This window comes from Oncorhynchus mykiss, chromosome 22 (genome assembly GCF_013265735.2).
Source record: "Oncorhynchus mykiss isolate Arlee chromosome 22, USDA_OmykA_1.1, whole genome shotgun sequence".
In the NCBI taxonomy this organism is placed as follows: domain Eukaryota; kingdom Metazoa; phylum Chordata; class Actinopteri; order Salmoniformes; family Salmonidae; genus Oncorhynchus; species Oncorhynchus mykiss.
This window is the reverse complement of record NC_048586.1, coordinates 36,175,230-36,188,798: the sequence shown is the minus strand read 5'-3', so window position 1 is coordinate 36,188,798 and position 13,569 is coordinate 36,175,230. Positions and strand designations below refer to the sequence as shown.

General features: G+C 45.2%; 1 protein-coding gene across 21 annotated transcripts in view; it reads left to right on the top strand.

Moving 5' to 3' along the window:
- LOC110502096 (CLIP-associating protein 1-B) overlaps nt 1-13,569 on the top strand; it is a 122,083-nt gene that overhangs the window by 39,331 nt on the left and 69,183 nt on the right. For all 21 annotated transcript variants that reach the window (XM_036959185.1, XM_036959194.1, XM_036959182.1 and 18 more), the window contains 5 exons: nt 5,690-5,768; nt 6,357-6,460; nt 6,733-6,824; nt 7,212-7,287; nt 7,627-7,724. In XM_036959185.1, coding sequence (XP_036815080.1) covers nt 5,690-5,768; nt 6,357-6,460; nt 6,733-6,824; nt 7,212-7,287; nt 7,627-7,724 — 449 coding nt within the window. The remainder of the gene's footprint in view (nt 1-5,689; nt 5,769-6,356; nt 6,461-6,732; nt 6,825-7,211; nt 7,288-7,626; nt 7,725-13,569) is intronic.

Below are 13,569 nucleotides of genomic sequence, written 5' to 3'. Positions count from 1 at the left end.
GGATTGAGATCTGGGCTCTTCCCTGGCCATGGCAGAACATTGACATTCCGGTCTTGCAGGAAATCACGCACAGAACGAGCAGAATGACTGGTGGCATTGTCATGCTGGAGGGTCATGACAGGATGAGCCTTCAGGAAGGGTATCACATGAGGGAGGAGGATGTCTTCCCTGTAACGCCCAGCGTTGAGATTGTCTGCAATGACAACAAGCTCAGTCCGATGATGCTGTGATACACCGCCCAAGACCATGACGGACCCTCCACCTCCAAATCGATCCCGCTCCAGAGTACAGGCCTCGGTGTAACGCTCATTCCTTCGACTAACAGCTTGCAGATGGTAGTCAATAAAGGTCACAGTTATGAAAACGTAGGACACAATAAAGAGGCCTTTCTACTGACTCTGAAAAACACCAAAAGAAAGATGCAATGCCAGTCACCATGCCAGTCACCAAGATGCAAATTGCAATGTCTGTACTGTGAGACGCCTAAGACAGTGCTACAGGGAGACAGGACAGACAGCTGATCCTCCTCGCAGTTGCAGACCAAGTGTAACAACACCTGCACAGGATCGGTACATCCAAACATCACACCTGCGGGACAGGTAAAGGATGGCAACAACAACTGTCGAGGAATGCACAATCCCTCCATCAGTGCTCAGACTGTCCGAAATGGGCTGAGAGAGGCTGGACTGAGGGCTTTTAGGCCTGTTGTAAGGCAGGTCCTCACCAGACATCACCGGCAACAACGTCATCTATGGGCACAAACCCACCATTGCTGGACCAGACAGGACTGGCAAAAAGTGCTCTTCACTGACGAGATGCGGTTTTATCTCACTGGGGGTGATGGTCGGATTCGCGTTTATCGTCAAAGGAATGAGCGTTACACCGAGGCATGTACTCTGGAGCAGGATCGATTTGGAGGTGGAGGGTCCATCATGATCGGATGCGGTGTGTCACAGCATCATCGGACTGAGCATACCCTTCCTGCAGGCTCATCCTGACATGACCCTCCAGCATGACAATGCCACCAGCCATACTGCTCGTTCTGTGCATGATTTCCTGCAAGACAGGAATGTCAGTGTTCTGCCATGGCCAGCAAAGAGCCTGGATCTCAATCTCATAGAGCACGTCTGGGACCTGTTGGATCGGAGGGTGAGGGCTAGGGCCATTCCCCCCAGAAATGTCAGAGAACTTGCAGGTGCAGAACTGGCAAATCTGGTGCAGTCTATGAGGAAGAGCTGCACTGCTGTACTTAATGCAGCTGGTGGCCACACCAGATACTGACTGTTACTTTTGATTTTGACCCCCCTTTGTTCAGGGACACATTATTCAATTTCTGTTTGTCACATGTTTGTGGAACTTGTTCAGTTTGTCTCAGTTGTTGAATCTTATGTTCATACAAATATTTACACATGTTAATTTGGCTGAAAACAAATGCTGTTGACAGTGAGAGGACGTTTCTTTTTTTTGCTGAGTTTAGCTGGAAGAGCAGACTCTTATTTTATTGTTTTCAATCCAGGAATTCAAGCTTGAATAGAGAGGCAGAAATGGTGCATTGTCTGTGTGAAGTATACTGGAAACACTGGTGTGTGTGTGTGTGTGTGTGTGTGTGTGTGTGTGTGTGTGTGTGTGTGTGTGTGTGTGTGTGTGTGTGTGTGTGTGTGTGTGTGTGTGTGTGTGTGTGTGTGTGTGTGTGTGTGTGTGTGTGTGTGTGTGTGTGTGTGTGTGTGTGTGTGTGTGTGTGTGTGTGTGTGTGTGTGTGTGTGTGTGTGTGTGTGCGCGCGCGTGTTTCGTATATGCATGTTCACAAGTTTTTCCTCGACTCCGCTTTAGAACAGCTAGGCCAATTCCCCTTCAGGCTCCTGAGTATTGCCTGCTGACTAGTCTATCGCTGAGTCACTGTCCTGGGCTTCCAGGAACAACATACAGAGCAGCTGAAGTATAATATTATCGGCATCACTCAGTACCGTGCTGTCCCCAAGCACTGGTCGATGATAGGGCTGCACAATTCATCCAATTCACATCGAAATCGCAATATTGATGTGCAATATCCGTATCGCAAGAGATGGCCTAGCCATATCTCAATATTTTGAAACTCCACTCAGCCATGTGCAGCATACATTTTTAATAGTTTACTCTGTTTGTCATCTCACCCCCTGTCACTCAACCTGCACAGTTCCTCCTCCTCGCTGTTGATTCGATCTAAGTTTGCATGCTGTTTTGTTAGGTCAAGTGATGTCAACACATTGTTCCAAACAAGAACAATTATGCTTTCCACTTTGCTTCTTAATATAAATCATGTTATTTCTATGATTCCAACAGTTCACCCATGTGTTTTGATCTATATCGCATGTCAAATCGCAATCTGTAACAATTAGATTTTTTGCACATTTCGTGCAGCCGTAGTTTAGTATCAGTCCAGTCAAACCTCTGGTCTGACTCCCACCCCAGCTGGTAAACCGTTGATGTTGTAGTGTAAGGGAGGGAACTAGGGTCAGGAATCCAGACCAATGACAGGGTGTTAGGTAACTACTGTATAGCTCTGCCTCTGGGCTCTGTCTGTCCAGACAGCACAGGCTGGCTAACTGGCTGGCTGTCTCTTCTCCTCCAGCCACTGCTCAGCCCAGCTGTTCCCCTGACTCATAGAAAATGACTGCAGTGAGGGAGGGAGAGCCCATAGTGTGTGTGTCTGTGCGCGTGCGAATGAATCTGCAATACACCCATGCCTGTCTGATCTAATATGTCCTTCTACTGTCTCAACAGACAAGGGAGGGAGGAGGTTGTGTGTGTGTGTGTGTGTGTGTGTGTGTGTGTGTGTGTGTGTGTGTGTGTGTGTGTAGTGTCAGGCCACTGGGAATAAAATAAAAGTCTCAAAGCGAATGGGCATTGCCATGATTCAATCTAAGCCTGGTCCAGCCACATCAGATGAGAGCAGAGGGAGAATCCTTATTTTCCATGACTCATGACACAGCGATGAGTAGCAGACACGTTTAAGTGAATGAGATGTCATTAAGTGTCCATTATGATGAATTGTGGGACGAGAGGTAACCACCCATCCTGTAGTATTGGAGAACACATCTAGCTGGCTATACCAAGCTAGCACTACTGGCTGGGGCCTTTTGCTTTGTGTGACATGCATTAATGCCAGGAGGATAGGCATGGAATCATCTAATGTCCCCTTCCTTGTTTATCCATGTCATATAGAGATCTACTGTGTGTAGGACTGTAGGTTCTGCTTGTCATAGAATTTTAGGAGTTGTTCATCCTCTCAGCCAGCTGATGGCAATGATGCCACTGTATGCTACGAATGGCTACAGTACTGTAGAGAGAGAGATGCAGAGCTGCAGGTTTAATGGGGACAAGGGTGTCATCAGACAGGATGGCCACCAGCCTCAGTATCCTGTAGCCTCTATCTCCGGGTGGAGATCCATACTCGGCTCCTCACTAGTCAGCCAAGGTGAACAAATGAACCTGAATGCAGGGAAAGTAGAACAACAGTCCCAGCCAGTCTGCTAGCTTGTCTCAGAACGTCAACATACCCCTAGTTAAAGTCAGTGAGAGGAGCAATATAAGAGAAGGCCATGTTGAAATGAAGTGTAGAGCAGCCATGATGAAGGGAGAAATCCCTACTATGTTTATCAGCCCTGAGCCGGGGGATGCTGTGGGAAGGGAGGGCCTGGGGGTGAGACAGGAGGGGGAGGCAGTATAGCCATCTGTCTGTCTGTAGGGAGTAGGAGAGGTCTGTTTCTCTCTGGGGGTGGAGACTAGCTTGGGCTAGACTGACTGGACGGGTGGATGGATCAGGCTGGAGAGGCCCAGGCAGAGGAAGAGTGAGGAAACACACACACACACACTCTCTCTCTCACTCTATTCTCACTCTCACACTCACTCACTCACTCACTCACTCACTCACTCACCAGGCAGGCAGGCAGGCAGGCGGGGAGGGAGGGGGGAGGCAGGCAGGGAGGGGGGAGGCAGGCGGGGAGGGGGGAGGCAGGCAGGGAGGTTGCACTGCAGCAGCCATCCTCCACCCTCCTCTCCCCATGATGACCAACTGCGTGTCTTTTGTGGGCTTGTATTACTATCCTAGTGGTTCCTGGAAATCCCTGAAAGGACAGTAAAAGTAAGTAAAACATTTCCCAGGTCACCACGAGGACAAAGGCTTTTTAGGCTTAGGGGTTAGGTTTAGGGTTAGGGTTAGGCTTAGGGGTTAGGTTTAGGGTTCTAAATGGGGTAAGCAGATTCTAAGATGAGTAGTTTGTGACCCATAGAGATAATCTACATTTCCCTCAGAGAAGAGACTAAATGTAGTTGAATTCAGAGCTGCAATTTGGGGCTCATTGTAATGTTGTCCTCTCCTCTGGACATTCAGTTTTAGTTCTCCAGACCTTTTGTTTTGGGCTTGTCATCAGTTTAATTACTGTAATTCCCTTTCATCTGCATATGAGAACAAATGATCAGGATTATGCCCCCAGGGCAGACATGCCTGCTGCTGGTAGTGTTCTAGTAAACCTGAACCAGTCTCCAGCCTAAACTGAGGAAAGGAGAGCTGTTAATTGTGCAGCATATGATACGGAAGCTGTGAAATTGGATAACATAGGTCGTGTCTGTTGCTGGCTGCCTGGACTATGCAACACTGTTACTTCCTACACTTCTATCACACTCACCAGTAGATGGCAGTGTTCATCAATGCTGCAGGGTTCATTGCGCAGAGTTGTATTTTATTTACAAGATTGAAAGTTTCAAAAATTGCACCATGGCCGGCACAAGCTCAGGTGATGCTTATGTGTTGTTATGGTGTTAGCAGGGCTACTCTCACTAGAGCTCTCTCACCCCATGACAAGGAAAGCTAACTATTTGGGGGCACAGTGCTTTTACCTGACATCAGCCATGGTTTTTCCCATCGTGACTGGCAACTTTTCCCATGGTGACTGGCAACTTTTCCCACGGTGACTGGCAACTTTTCCCACGGTGACTGGCAACTTTTCCCACGGTGACTGGCAACTTTTCCCATGGTGACTGGCAACTTTTCCCATGGTGACTAGCAACTTTTCCCACGGTGACTGGCTACTTTTCCCACAGTGACTGGCAACTTTTCCCATGGTGACTGGCAACTTTTCCCACGGTGACTGGCAACTTTTCCCACGGTGACTGGCAACTTTTCCCATGGTGACTGGCAACTTTTCCCATGGTGACTAGCAACTTTTCCCACGGTGACTGGCTACTTTTCCCACAGTGACTGGCAACTTTTCCCATGGTGACTGGCTACTTTTCCCATGGTGACTGGCTACTTTTCCCATGGTGACTGGCTACTTTTCCCATGGTGACTGGCTACTTTTCCCATGGTGACTGGCTACTTTTCCCACGGTGACTGGCAACTTTTGAATGAGTTTTCTATGGCAGCACTGTAGAAAAGTTGTAATAAGTCAATATTACACGTTTCAGAGTGGCAGCATTGTACATTGTCTTTTTTCAGCAGATAGAGTGATTATATTTCAGTTTACCCTCAACCCTTTGTGAAACTAATTTGCATACTGGACTGAATCAGAAGGAATTGTTTATTTTTAGATTGTTTAATGTTGTTAAAAAGAGAATTTAAGACGTTTTTTATTTATTTCGATGTACTTTTATTTCATATGTTGTTATTTTGTATTTTTGTTTATTCAAAATGTTCTCCTTTTGTGTGTTCCAGGTGGCTTTGCTTGGAATAGACCTTTTATCTGTCCTAGTGACAAGGTTACAGGACCGATTTAGGAACCATGTGGGAACAGGTGAGATTGTGTCATTTTATTATCTTAAAAAATATAACTTTATTCATGGTTAAAGGAGTTCAAATAAAAGATTGTTTTAGATTTCTAGACAAAATGCCTGACAAAAAAACGCTTGTATCCCTGCCTTGACTAAACGTTTGAGCTTCATTGGATTTTAACTCATCGTCCACATCTTTAGATAGCAATGCTAACCCTTCCCCTGTCTTCTCTTCTCTCCCCTGTGTGTCCATCCCTCTCCCCTGTGTGTCCATCCCTCTCCCCTGTGTGTCCATCCCTCTCCCCTGGGTGTCCATCCCTCTCCCCTGGGTGTCCATCCCTCTCCCCTGGGTGTCCATCCCTCTCCCCTGTGTGTCCATCCCTCTCCCCTGTGTGTCCATCCCTCTCCCCTGTGTGTCCATCCCTCTCCCCTGTGTGTCCATCCCTCTCCCCTGTGTGTCCATCCCTCTCCCCTGGGTGTCCATCCCTCTCCCCTGGGTGTCCATCCCTCTCCCCTGGGTGTCCATCCCTTCTCGCCTGTGTGTCCATCCCTCTCCCCTGGGTGTCCATCCCTCTCCCCTGTCTTCTCTTCTCTCCCCTGTGTGTCTCCAGTACTGCCCAGTCTGATAGATCGTCTGGGGGATTCCAAAGACCAAGTCAGAGACCAAGATCAAATCCTGCTGCTGAAGATCATGGAGCAGGCTGCCACCCCACAGGTACGTGTGTACACACACACACATACACATACACATATCCCACATCCCACAGGTGGAGCTTTCCTGGGCTAACATGTCCTCATAGACGAGTTATTGACAAAGGTCTTGAGTCAATCCCACAATTCCTTCCCAGTTCCCTGTTGATTCATTCCTGAATCCTAGGTAGGTTTTGATTCCTGACTCGATTGTATGTTAATTGATATGACCTCATCCGTGACAAAAAGCTATTTGATTGTTGACCTGGTACAAATATCCTGTCCTCTCCTCCCCAGTACGTTTGGGACAGAATGCTGGGAGGCTTCAAACACAAGAACAACAGGACCAGAGAGGGAGTGTGCCTTTGTCTCATCTCAACGCTCAACATGTAAGACTGCCTGGCCTCTCAATCACCCATCTATCAATCTGTCTGTCTGTTCTTACTATACAACAGATTGTCATTAGAGCTGATCTCTTTTACCATTGCCCATGTTTTTCCATCATTCCTTCGTCATAGACAAGGTAAGATTCAATATACATTTTTAGATTTCTCCTTTCTAATACTCTGAAAGCAATAGAATTGTAGCTGACTGCCGAGAGCATGGATGAGCCTAGGTTTGATTTAAAATGTGTCAATATTCTCTCATGTGTATCATAGGGAATTTTAAAATGTTATTATGGTAAGGTCTTTATTGTCAGGAGTCTATTTGCAGTGATGCTGATGCTTACCTATGATGTCATTGCTTTCTCTCTCTCTCCCTCTTTGTTCTTCCAGGTACGGAGCCCAAGGCTTAACCCTCAGTAAAATAGTCCCTCACATATGTAATCTACTAGGAGATCCCACCAGCCAGGTGCGTTTGCCGTGTCATGAATCAGTTTATTACACTGCTGGTCAGGGAGGGAGAGGGCCTCTAGCACAGATGGACACAGGCCTTTCTACAGGGACATGAAGCCCCCTAGTGGCAGCCACAGAACAGAACAGTGCTATCTTTTGGGGGATGCAGGGTAATGATTCTGTTCAGCGACTGTTTCAAGATCTGCTAAACACATCATATTAGTGTTGGCGTATACACATCTGTGAGTGAATGGGAGTTGCATTCTGTCCGTAGATAAAGACATTTTCATATTCTATTGTAGTCCTGTTAGGGCATGTTCTAGATGAACTTTGAACCTCCCCCTGGTGTCCTTAGGTGAGAGACGGAGCTATGGGCTGCCTGGTGGAGATCTACAGACATGTGGGGGAGAGGGTGAGGATGGACCTCAGCAAGAAGGGCCTACCACAGTCACGGTATGATGAACATTCTACCTCTGCCTTTCTGTCTGTCTCTTTCTCTGTCTGTCTCTCTGCCTCTGTCTGTCTCTGCCTGTCGCTGTCTGCCTGTCTCTCTGTCTGTCACTCTGATTGTCTATCACTGATTCTCTGTGTCTGTCTCTGTCTCTCACCCTCCCTCACTCCTCTCTCTCACTTCTCTCTATCTCACGCCTCTGACTAATCTCTCTCTCTCTTTCTCGCTCTCTCTGGCTCAGTTCAAATCAATTCAATTCAAAAGACTTTGTTGGCATGGGAAACATGTTTACATTGTTTATTATCTATTTCACTTTCATTTGCAATCAAAAATGAACAGTAAACATTACACTCACAAAGTATCGAAGGAATATTATATATATATACAGTGTTATAACGATGTGCGGATAGATAAAGTACAAAGGGATAAATAAATAAACATAAATATGGATTGTATTTACAATGGTGTTTGTTCTTCACTGGTTGACCTTTTCTTGTGGCAACAGGTCACAAATCTTGCTGCTGTGACTGCAGACAGTGGTATTTCACCCAATAGTATTTCACCCTATAGTTTATCAAAATTGGATTTGTTTTCGAATCCTTTGTGGGTCTGTGTCATCTGATGGGAATATGTGTCTCTAATATGGTCATAAATTTGACAGGAGGTTAGGAAGTGCAGCTCAGTTTCCAACTCATTTTGTGGGCAGTATGCACATAGCCTGTCTTTTCTTGAGAGCCAGGTCTGCCTACGGCTGCGTCTCTCAATAGCAAGGCTATGCTCTGCAAAGCTTTCCTTCATTTTGGGTCAGTCACAGTGGTCAGTTATTTTCTCTCTCTCTCTCTAGGCTACAACATTGTGAAAGAGGGGTGTGGTCTAAGGTAAAGGTCCTAAAGGGAATGTAATCCCCTGAATGACTCCATTCAGTAGGCCTATACAATTAACATTTAGCAAATATGCAAAATATTTCATTCGGAAGTGCACTTTCTCTGATCATTTTAACAGCCTACACGACACTGTAGACCATGACACTGTAGACCACGACACTGTAGACCACGACACTGTAGACCATGACACTGTAGACCACGACACTGTAGACCACGACACTGTAGACCACGACACTGTAGACCACGACACTGTAGACCACGACACTGTAGACCACGACACTGTAGACCACGACACTGTAGACCGCGACACTGTAGACCGCGACACTGTAGACCGCGACACTGTAGACCGCGACACTGTAGACCGCGACACTGTAGACCGCGACACTGTAGACCGCGACACTGTAGACCGCGACACTGTAGACCGCGACACTGTAGACCGCGACACTGTAGACCGCGACACTGTAGACCGCGACACTGTAGACCGCGACACTGTAGACCGCGACACTGTAGACCACGACACTGTAGACCACGACACTGTAGACCACGACACTGTAGACCACGACACTGTAGACCACGACACTGTAGACCACGACACTGTAGACCACGACACTGTAGACCACGACACTGTAGACCACGACACTGTAGACCATGACACTGTAGACCGCGACACTGTAGACCGCGACACTGTAGACCACGACACTGTAGACCATGACACTGTAGACCACGACACTGTAGACCACGACACTGGGAAAGAGGGGTTGGTCTAATGTAAAGGACCTAAAGGGAAGGAAACCACCTAGGTTAAATGATCTGTTATGTCAAGTGTTCGATGTGTTTCATTCAAGCTTACTATATAACCCTGACAATGCAAAATCTTTCAAATTCGAAGGTGACTTTTTAAAATGAATGTCTTACTTTCTGCAGGGACGTCTATCAACAGTCATCATCTACTGATCTCTCTCCCCTTGCTCTGCCCTCCAGCGTTTAATAACGAACACTCCACCATAACCACTAGCTAGCCAGCTAGCTATCCGTTCACTGTGGCTGTCAGGCCTCCAATTAGTGAGAAAGGAAGACTCATGGGTAATATAACGTTGGCGCTGCCGCACCAGCCTGCCCGTGTCTGTGGCGTGGAGCTAGGGGGCCAGCTGTTGCAGAATCATGGATGCAGGCCCACGATAGGCTAATCTTGTAACCGGGTCACACCGATTGGCCACACAGGCCTCAGTGATGCTAAGTGATACCATAGTATGCTATTTAAACATGATGGTAGTGGGAGTGACAGAGACGATGGTAATGATGACTCAGCCTGGGCTCTAATTAAGTGTGTGGATGTTTGAGTGGGGCTGGGTCTGGGCAGCAGATTGATTCACTCCCAATTGTCTCTTTGGTTGAGAGTTAAAGGGGAATAGCTGTTCCTGGAACCATTCCGACTGGGGCATCTGTCTCTCTGATCGTCCCCTGTTTAGTTTACTACTGTTCCCCCCTTTTTAGTTTGGTTTACTACCATGTCAACAGGCCGCTAACATGCAATGCACTCTGTGAAGAAGGTGGCCCATCCTCCTTGATCTCAGTTTGTCACTATGATCTGTTTTTCACAGTCAGTCTTCCTCTTACATCCCACATTGTTGATCCTTGCATTGCTCCTACCCACTCTTCATTGTTGTAGGTAGTATTACAAAAATATTTCCCAGACCCAAAGGGAAGAGATTACTCTTTATAAAGGGAGCTTGAAGGGGCATGGTTGGATGAGGGATAAGCTCCTTTAGTCTCCCTTTAGGTGTGCTTCCTCTGCCCATGATTAGATTGGTTCCGGGCCCAGGGCATGGTGGGTGCTGAGGCTCTCTAGTGCCCACCTGTGCCCTCCTCCTGTCTGTAGGAACACTCTTAATCCATTTCCTCCAAGAGATCCATGAGCAATTAAAAAGCATGTTGTTATATCCAGTTAAATACTAACTAAGTCTTCTTATCGATATGTTCACATCGGAGTTTCCTGCTATTTCCTGCAAGCAGTGTGCTTTGTATTTATTTGATTCAATGTGTTTTTAACAAAGATTTGAGTACATCAATGTCTACCACAGTAATGCATGTGATTTAAAAAGCCTATGTTGCAAACAGTGTGAGAATGTCAAATTCTAATTTGGGCAATTTAGCAAGCTACCTTCTGTGGGAAAAGGGATGGGGATATTAGCTTAGGACTGTACTATATTTGAATAGAAAGAGAGAAGCAGATGCAAATTTTGTAAAATAGCATTAGAATGAAAAAGGTTTAGCTGACAGCTTCTAGTTTTGGCCTCATTTCCAAGTCAAAGTGACTCAATAGAAATCTGGAGGGATTAAATCTACACAGCATTTTCACTAACTGACACCAAATAAATTCCTGCCTCATTTGATCAGTGTAAAGGCGCCCGCATACTTCCCATCCGTAACAGTTTGTGCATATGTTATGAGGACATTTTATGACGTTATTGTTCGTTTTGGTCTTCGGCAAGGGTTTTTTCAGCTGTTTGTGCGCACACACACTTTTTTTTTTTTGAGGCAAGCCGAAGTTCGGAGCCGACATCTACACCCCTTCGTTAGTCATTGGTCAACAGTAGGGATCCTTAAATGAAGTGTTTGTTGTCATTCAATGATAGACTACTCGTTTTCATGCACATTTTGAGAAATTAGAAATACTGCACCAAACACCTTAGTTAGATGTAAAATTGCGCAACTAAGATCTCTGCAGAAATGTAAAAATCAATGACATATTTAGATTAATACGGACTATTTTGAGGAAGTGTACATTGGCAAAGTGTCTCAAGATGGACAAACGGTACCTAGTCCTGCCGGAGCTTTTTCAATTTGAGAATACATGAGCTGGATAAAATATTTCTGGGAAATGATTTCTAAAGCTGGATCAATGTCCCGCAAGATGATGATAACAGAACTGAATATAACAGCATAGTAGGCCTATAATGTTACTCTTACTCCAAAAACGCCTCATTTCGAATGAGATTATTTTTGGGGTGGTTAGATGAAGCTGAATAGTGGCATTTCTTTCTCATGCGGTCAAAACTCAACAGCGCATCAAATCAAATGTTATTTATCACATTCGCCGAACACAACTGGTGTAGACTTTACAGTGAAATGCTTGTTTATGAACGATGCAGAGTTTACAAAATAATAATATAAAATACTAACTAACACGAGGAATAAAATAAAATACGCAAAACTTGGAGCTATATACAGGGAGTACCAGTATATACAGGGAGTACCAGTACCATATCAATGTGCAAGGGTATGAGGTAATTGAGTTAGATATTTACAAGAAGCCAGAGTAGTGACTTGGTATCAGGATAGATAATATTAAAAGTAAAATAAAGAACAGCAGCAAATAATGAGTGTAAATGTGTGTATACAGTTGAAGTCTGAAGTTTACATACACTTAGGTTGAAGTCATTAAAACTCGTTTTTCAACCCCTCCACAAATTTCTTGTTAACAAATTATAGTTTTGGCAAGTTGCTTAGGACATCTACTTTGTGCATGACACAAGTCATTTTTCCAACAATTGATTATGGACAGATTATTTCACTTACAATTCACTGTATCACAATTCCAGTGGGTCAGAAGTTTACATACACTAAGTTGACTGTGCCTTTAAACAGCTTGGAAAATTCCAAAAAATGTTGTCATTGCTTTAGAAGCTTCTGATAGGCTAATTGACATAATTTGAGTCAATTGGGGGTGTACCTGTGGATGTATTTCAAGGCCTACATTTCAAGGCCGACATCATGGCAAAATCAAAAGAAATCAACCAAGACCTCAGAAAATAAATTGTAGACCTCCACAAGTCTGGTTCATCCTTGGGAGCAATTTCCAAACGCCTGAAGGTACCACGTTCATCTGTACAAACAATAGTACGCAAGTATAAATACCATGGGACCACGCAGCCATCATACTGTTCGGTCTCCTAGAGATTAATGTACTTTTCTGCGAAAAGGACCTTGTGAAGATGCTGGAGGAAACGGGTACAAAAGTATCTATAGCCACAGTAAAACGAGTCCTATATCGACATAACCTGAAAGGCCGCTCAGCAAGGAAGAAGTCACTACTCCAAAACCTCCATAAAAAAGCCACACTATGGTTTGCAACTGCACATGCAGACAAAGATCATACTTTTTGGAGAAATGTCCTCTGGTCTGATGAAACAAAAATAAACTGTTGGGCCATAATGACCATTGTTATGTTTGGAGGAAAAAGGGGGAGGCTTGCAAGCCGAAGAACACCATCCCAACCGTGAAGCACGGGTTGGCAGCATCATGTTGTGGGGGTGCTTTGCTGCAGGAGGGACTGGTGCACGTCACAAAATAGATGGCATCATGAGGTAGGAAAATTATGTGGACATATTAAAGCAACATCTCAGGCCTACAAACCTGACTCAGTTACACCAGCTCTGTCAGGAGGAATGGGCCAAAATTCACCCAACTTATTGTGGGAAGCTTGTGGAAGGCTACCCGAAACGTTTGACCCAAGTTAAACAATTTAAAGGCAATGCTACCGAATACTAATTGAGTGTATGTAAACTTCTGACCCACTGGGAATATAAAGAAAGAAATAAAAGCTGAAATAAATAATTCTCTCTACTATTATTCTGACATTTCATATTCTTAAAATAAAGTGGTGATCATAACTGACCTAAGACAGGGAATTTTACCTAGGATTAAATGTCAGGAATTGTGAAACATTTCAACTCAGTTTATTTGGCTAAGGTGTATGTAAACTTCCGACTTCAACTGTATATGTGTGTTTGTGTTGTGTCGGTTTGCGTGTGTGTGTGTGTGTGTGTGTGTATGGTCTGTTAATAAAGTCTAGTGAGTATGTAGAGTCAGTGCAAGATAGTCAGTGCCAATAGAGCTGATACTCCGGTATCGTTTGTCGGACAGCAGCAGAGTTGACATTCAATTGCTTGGGAGCTGGGGT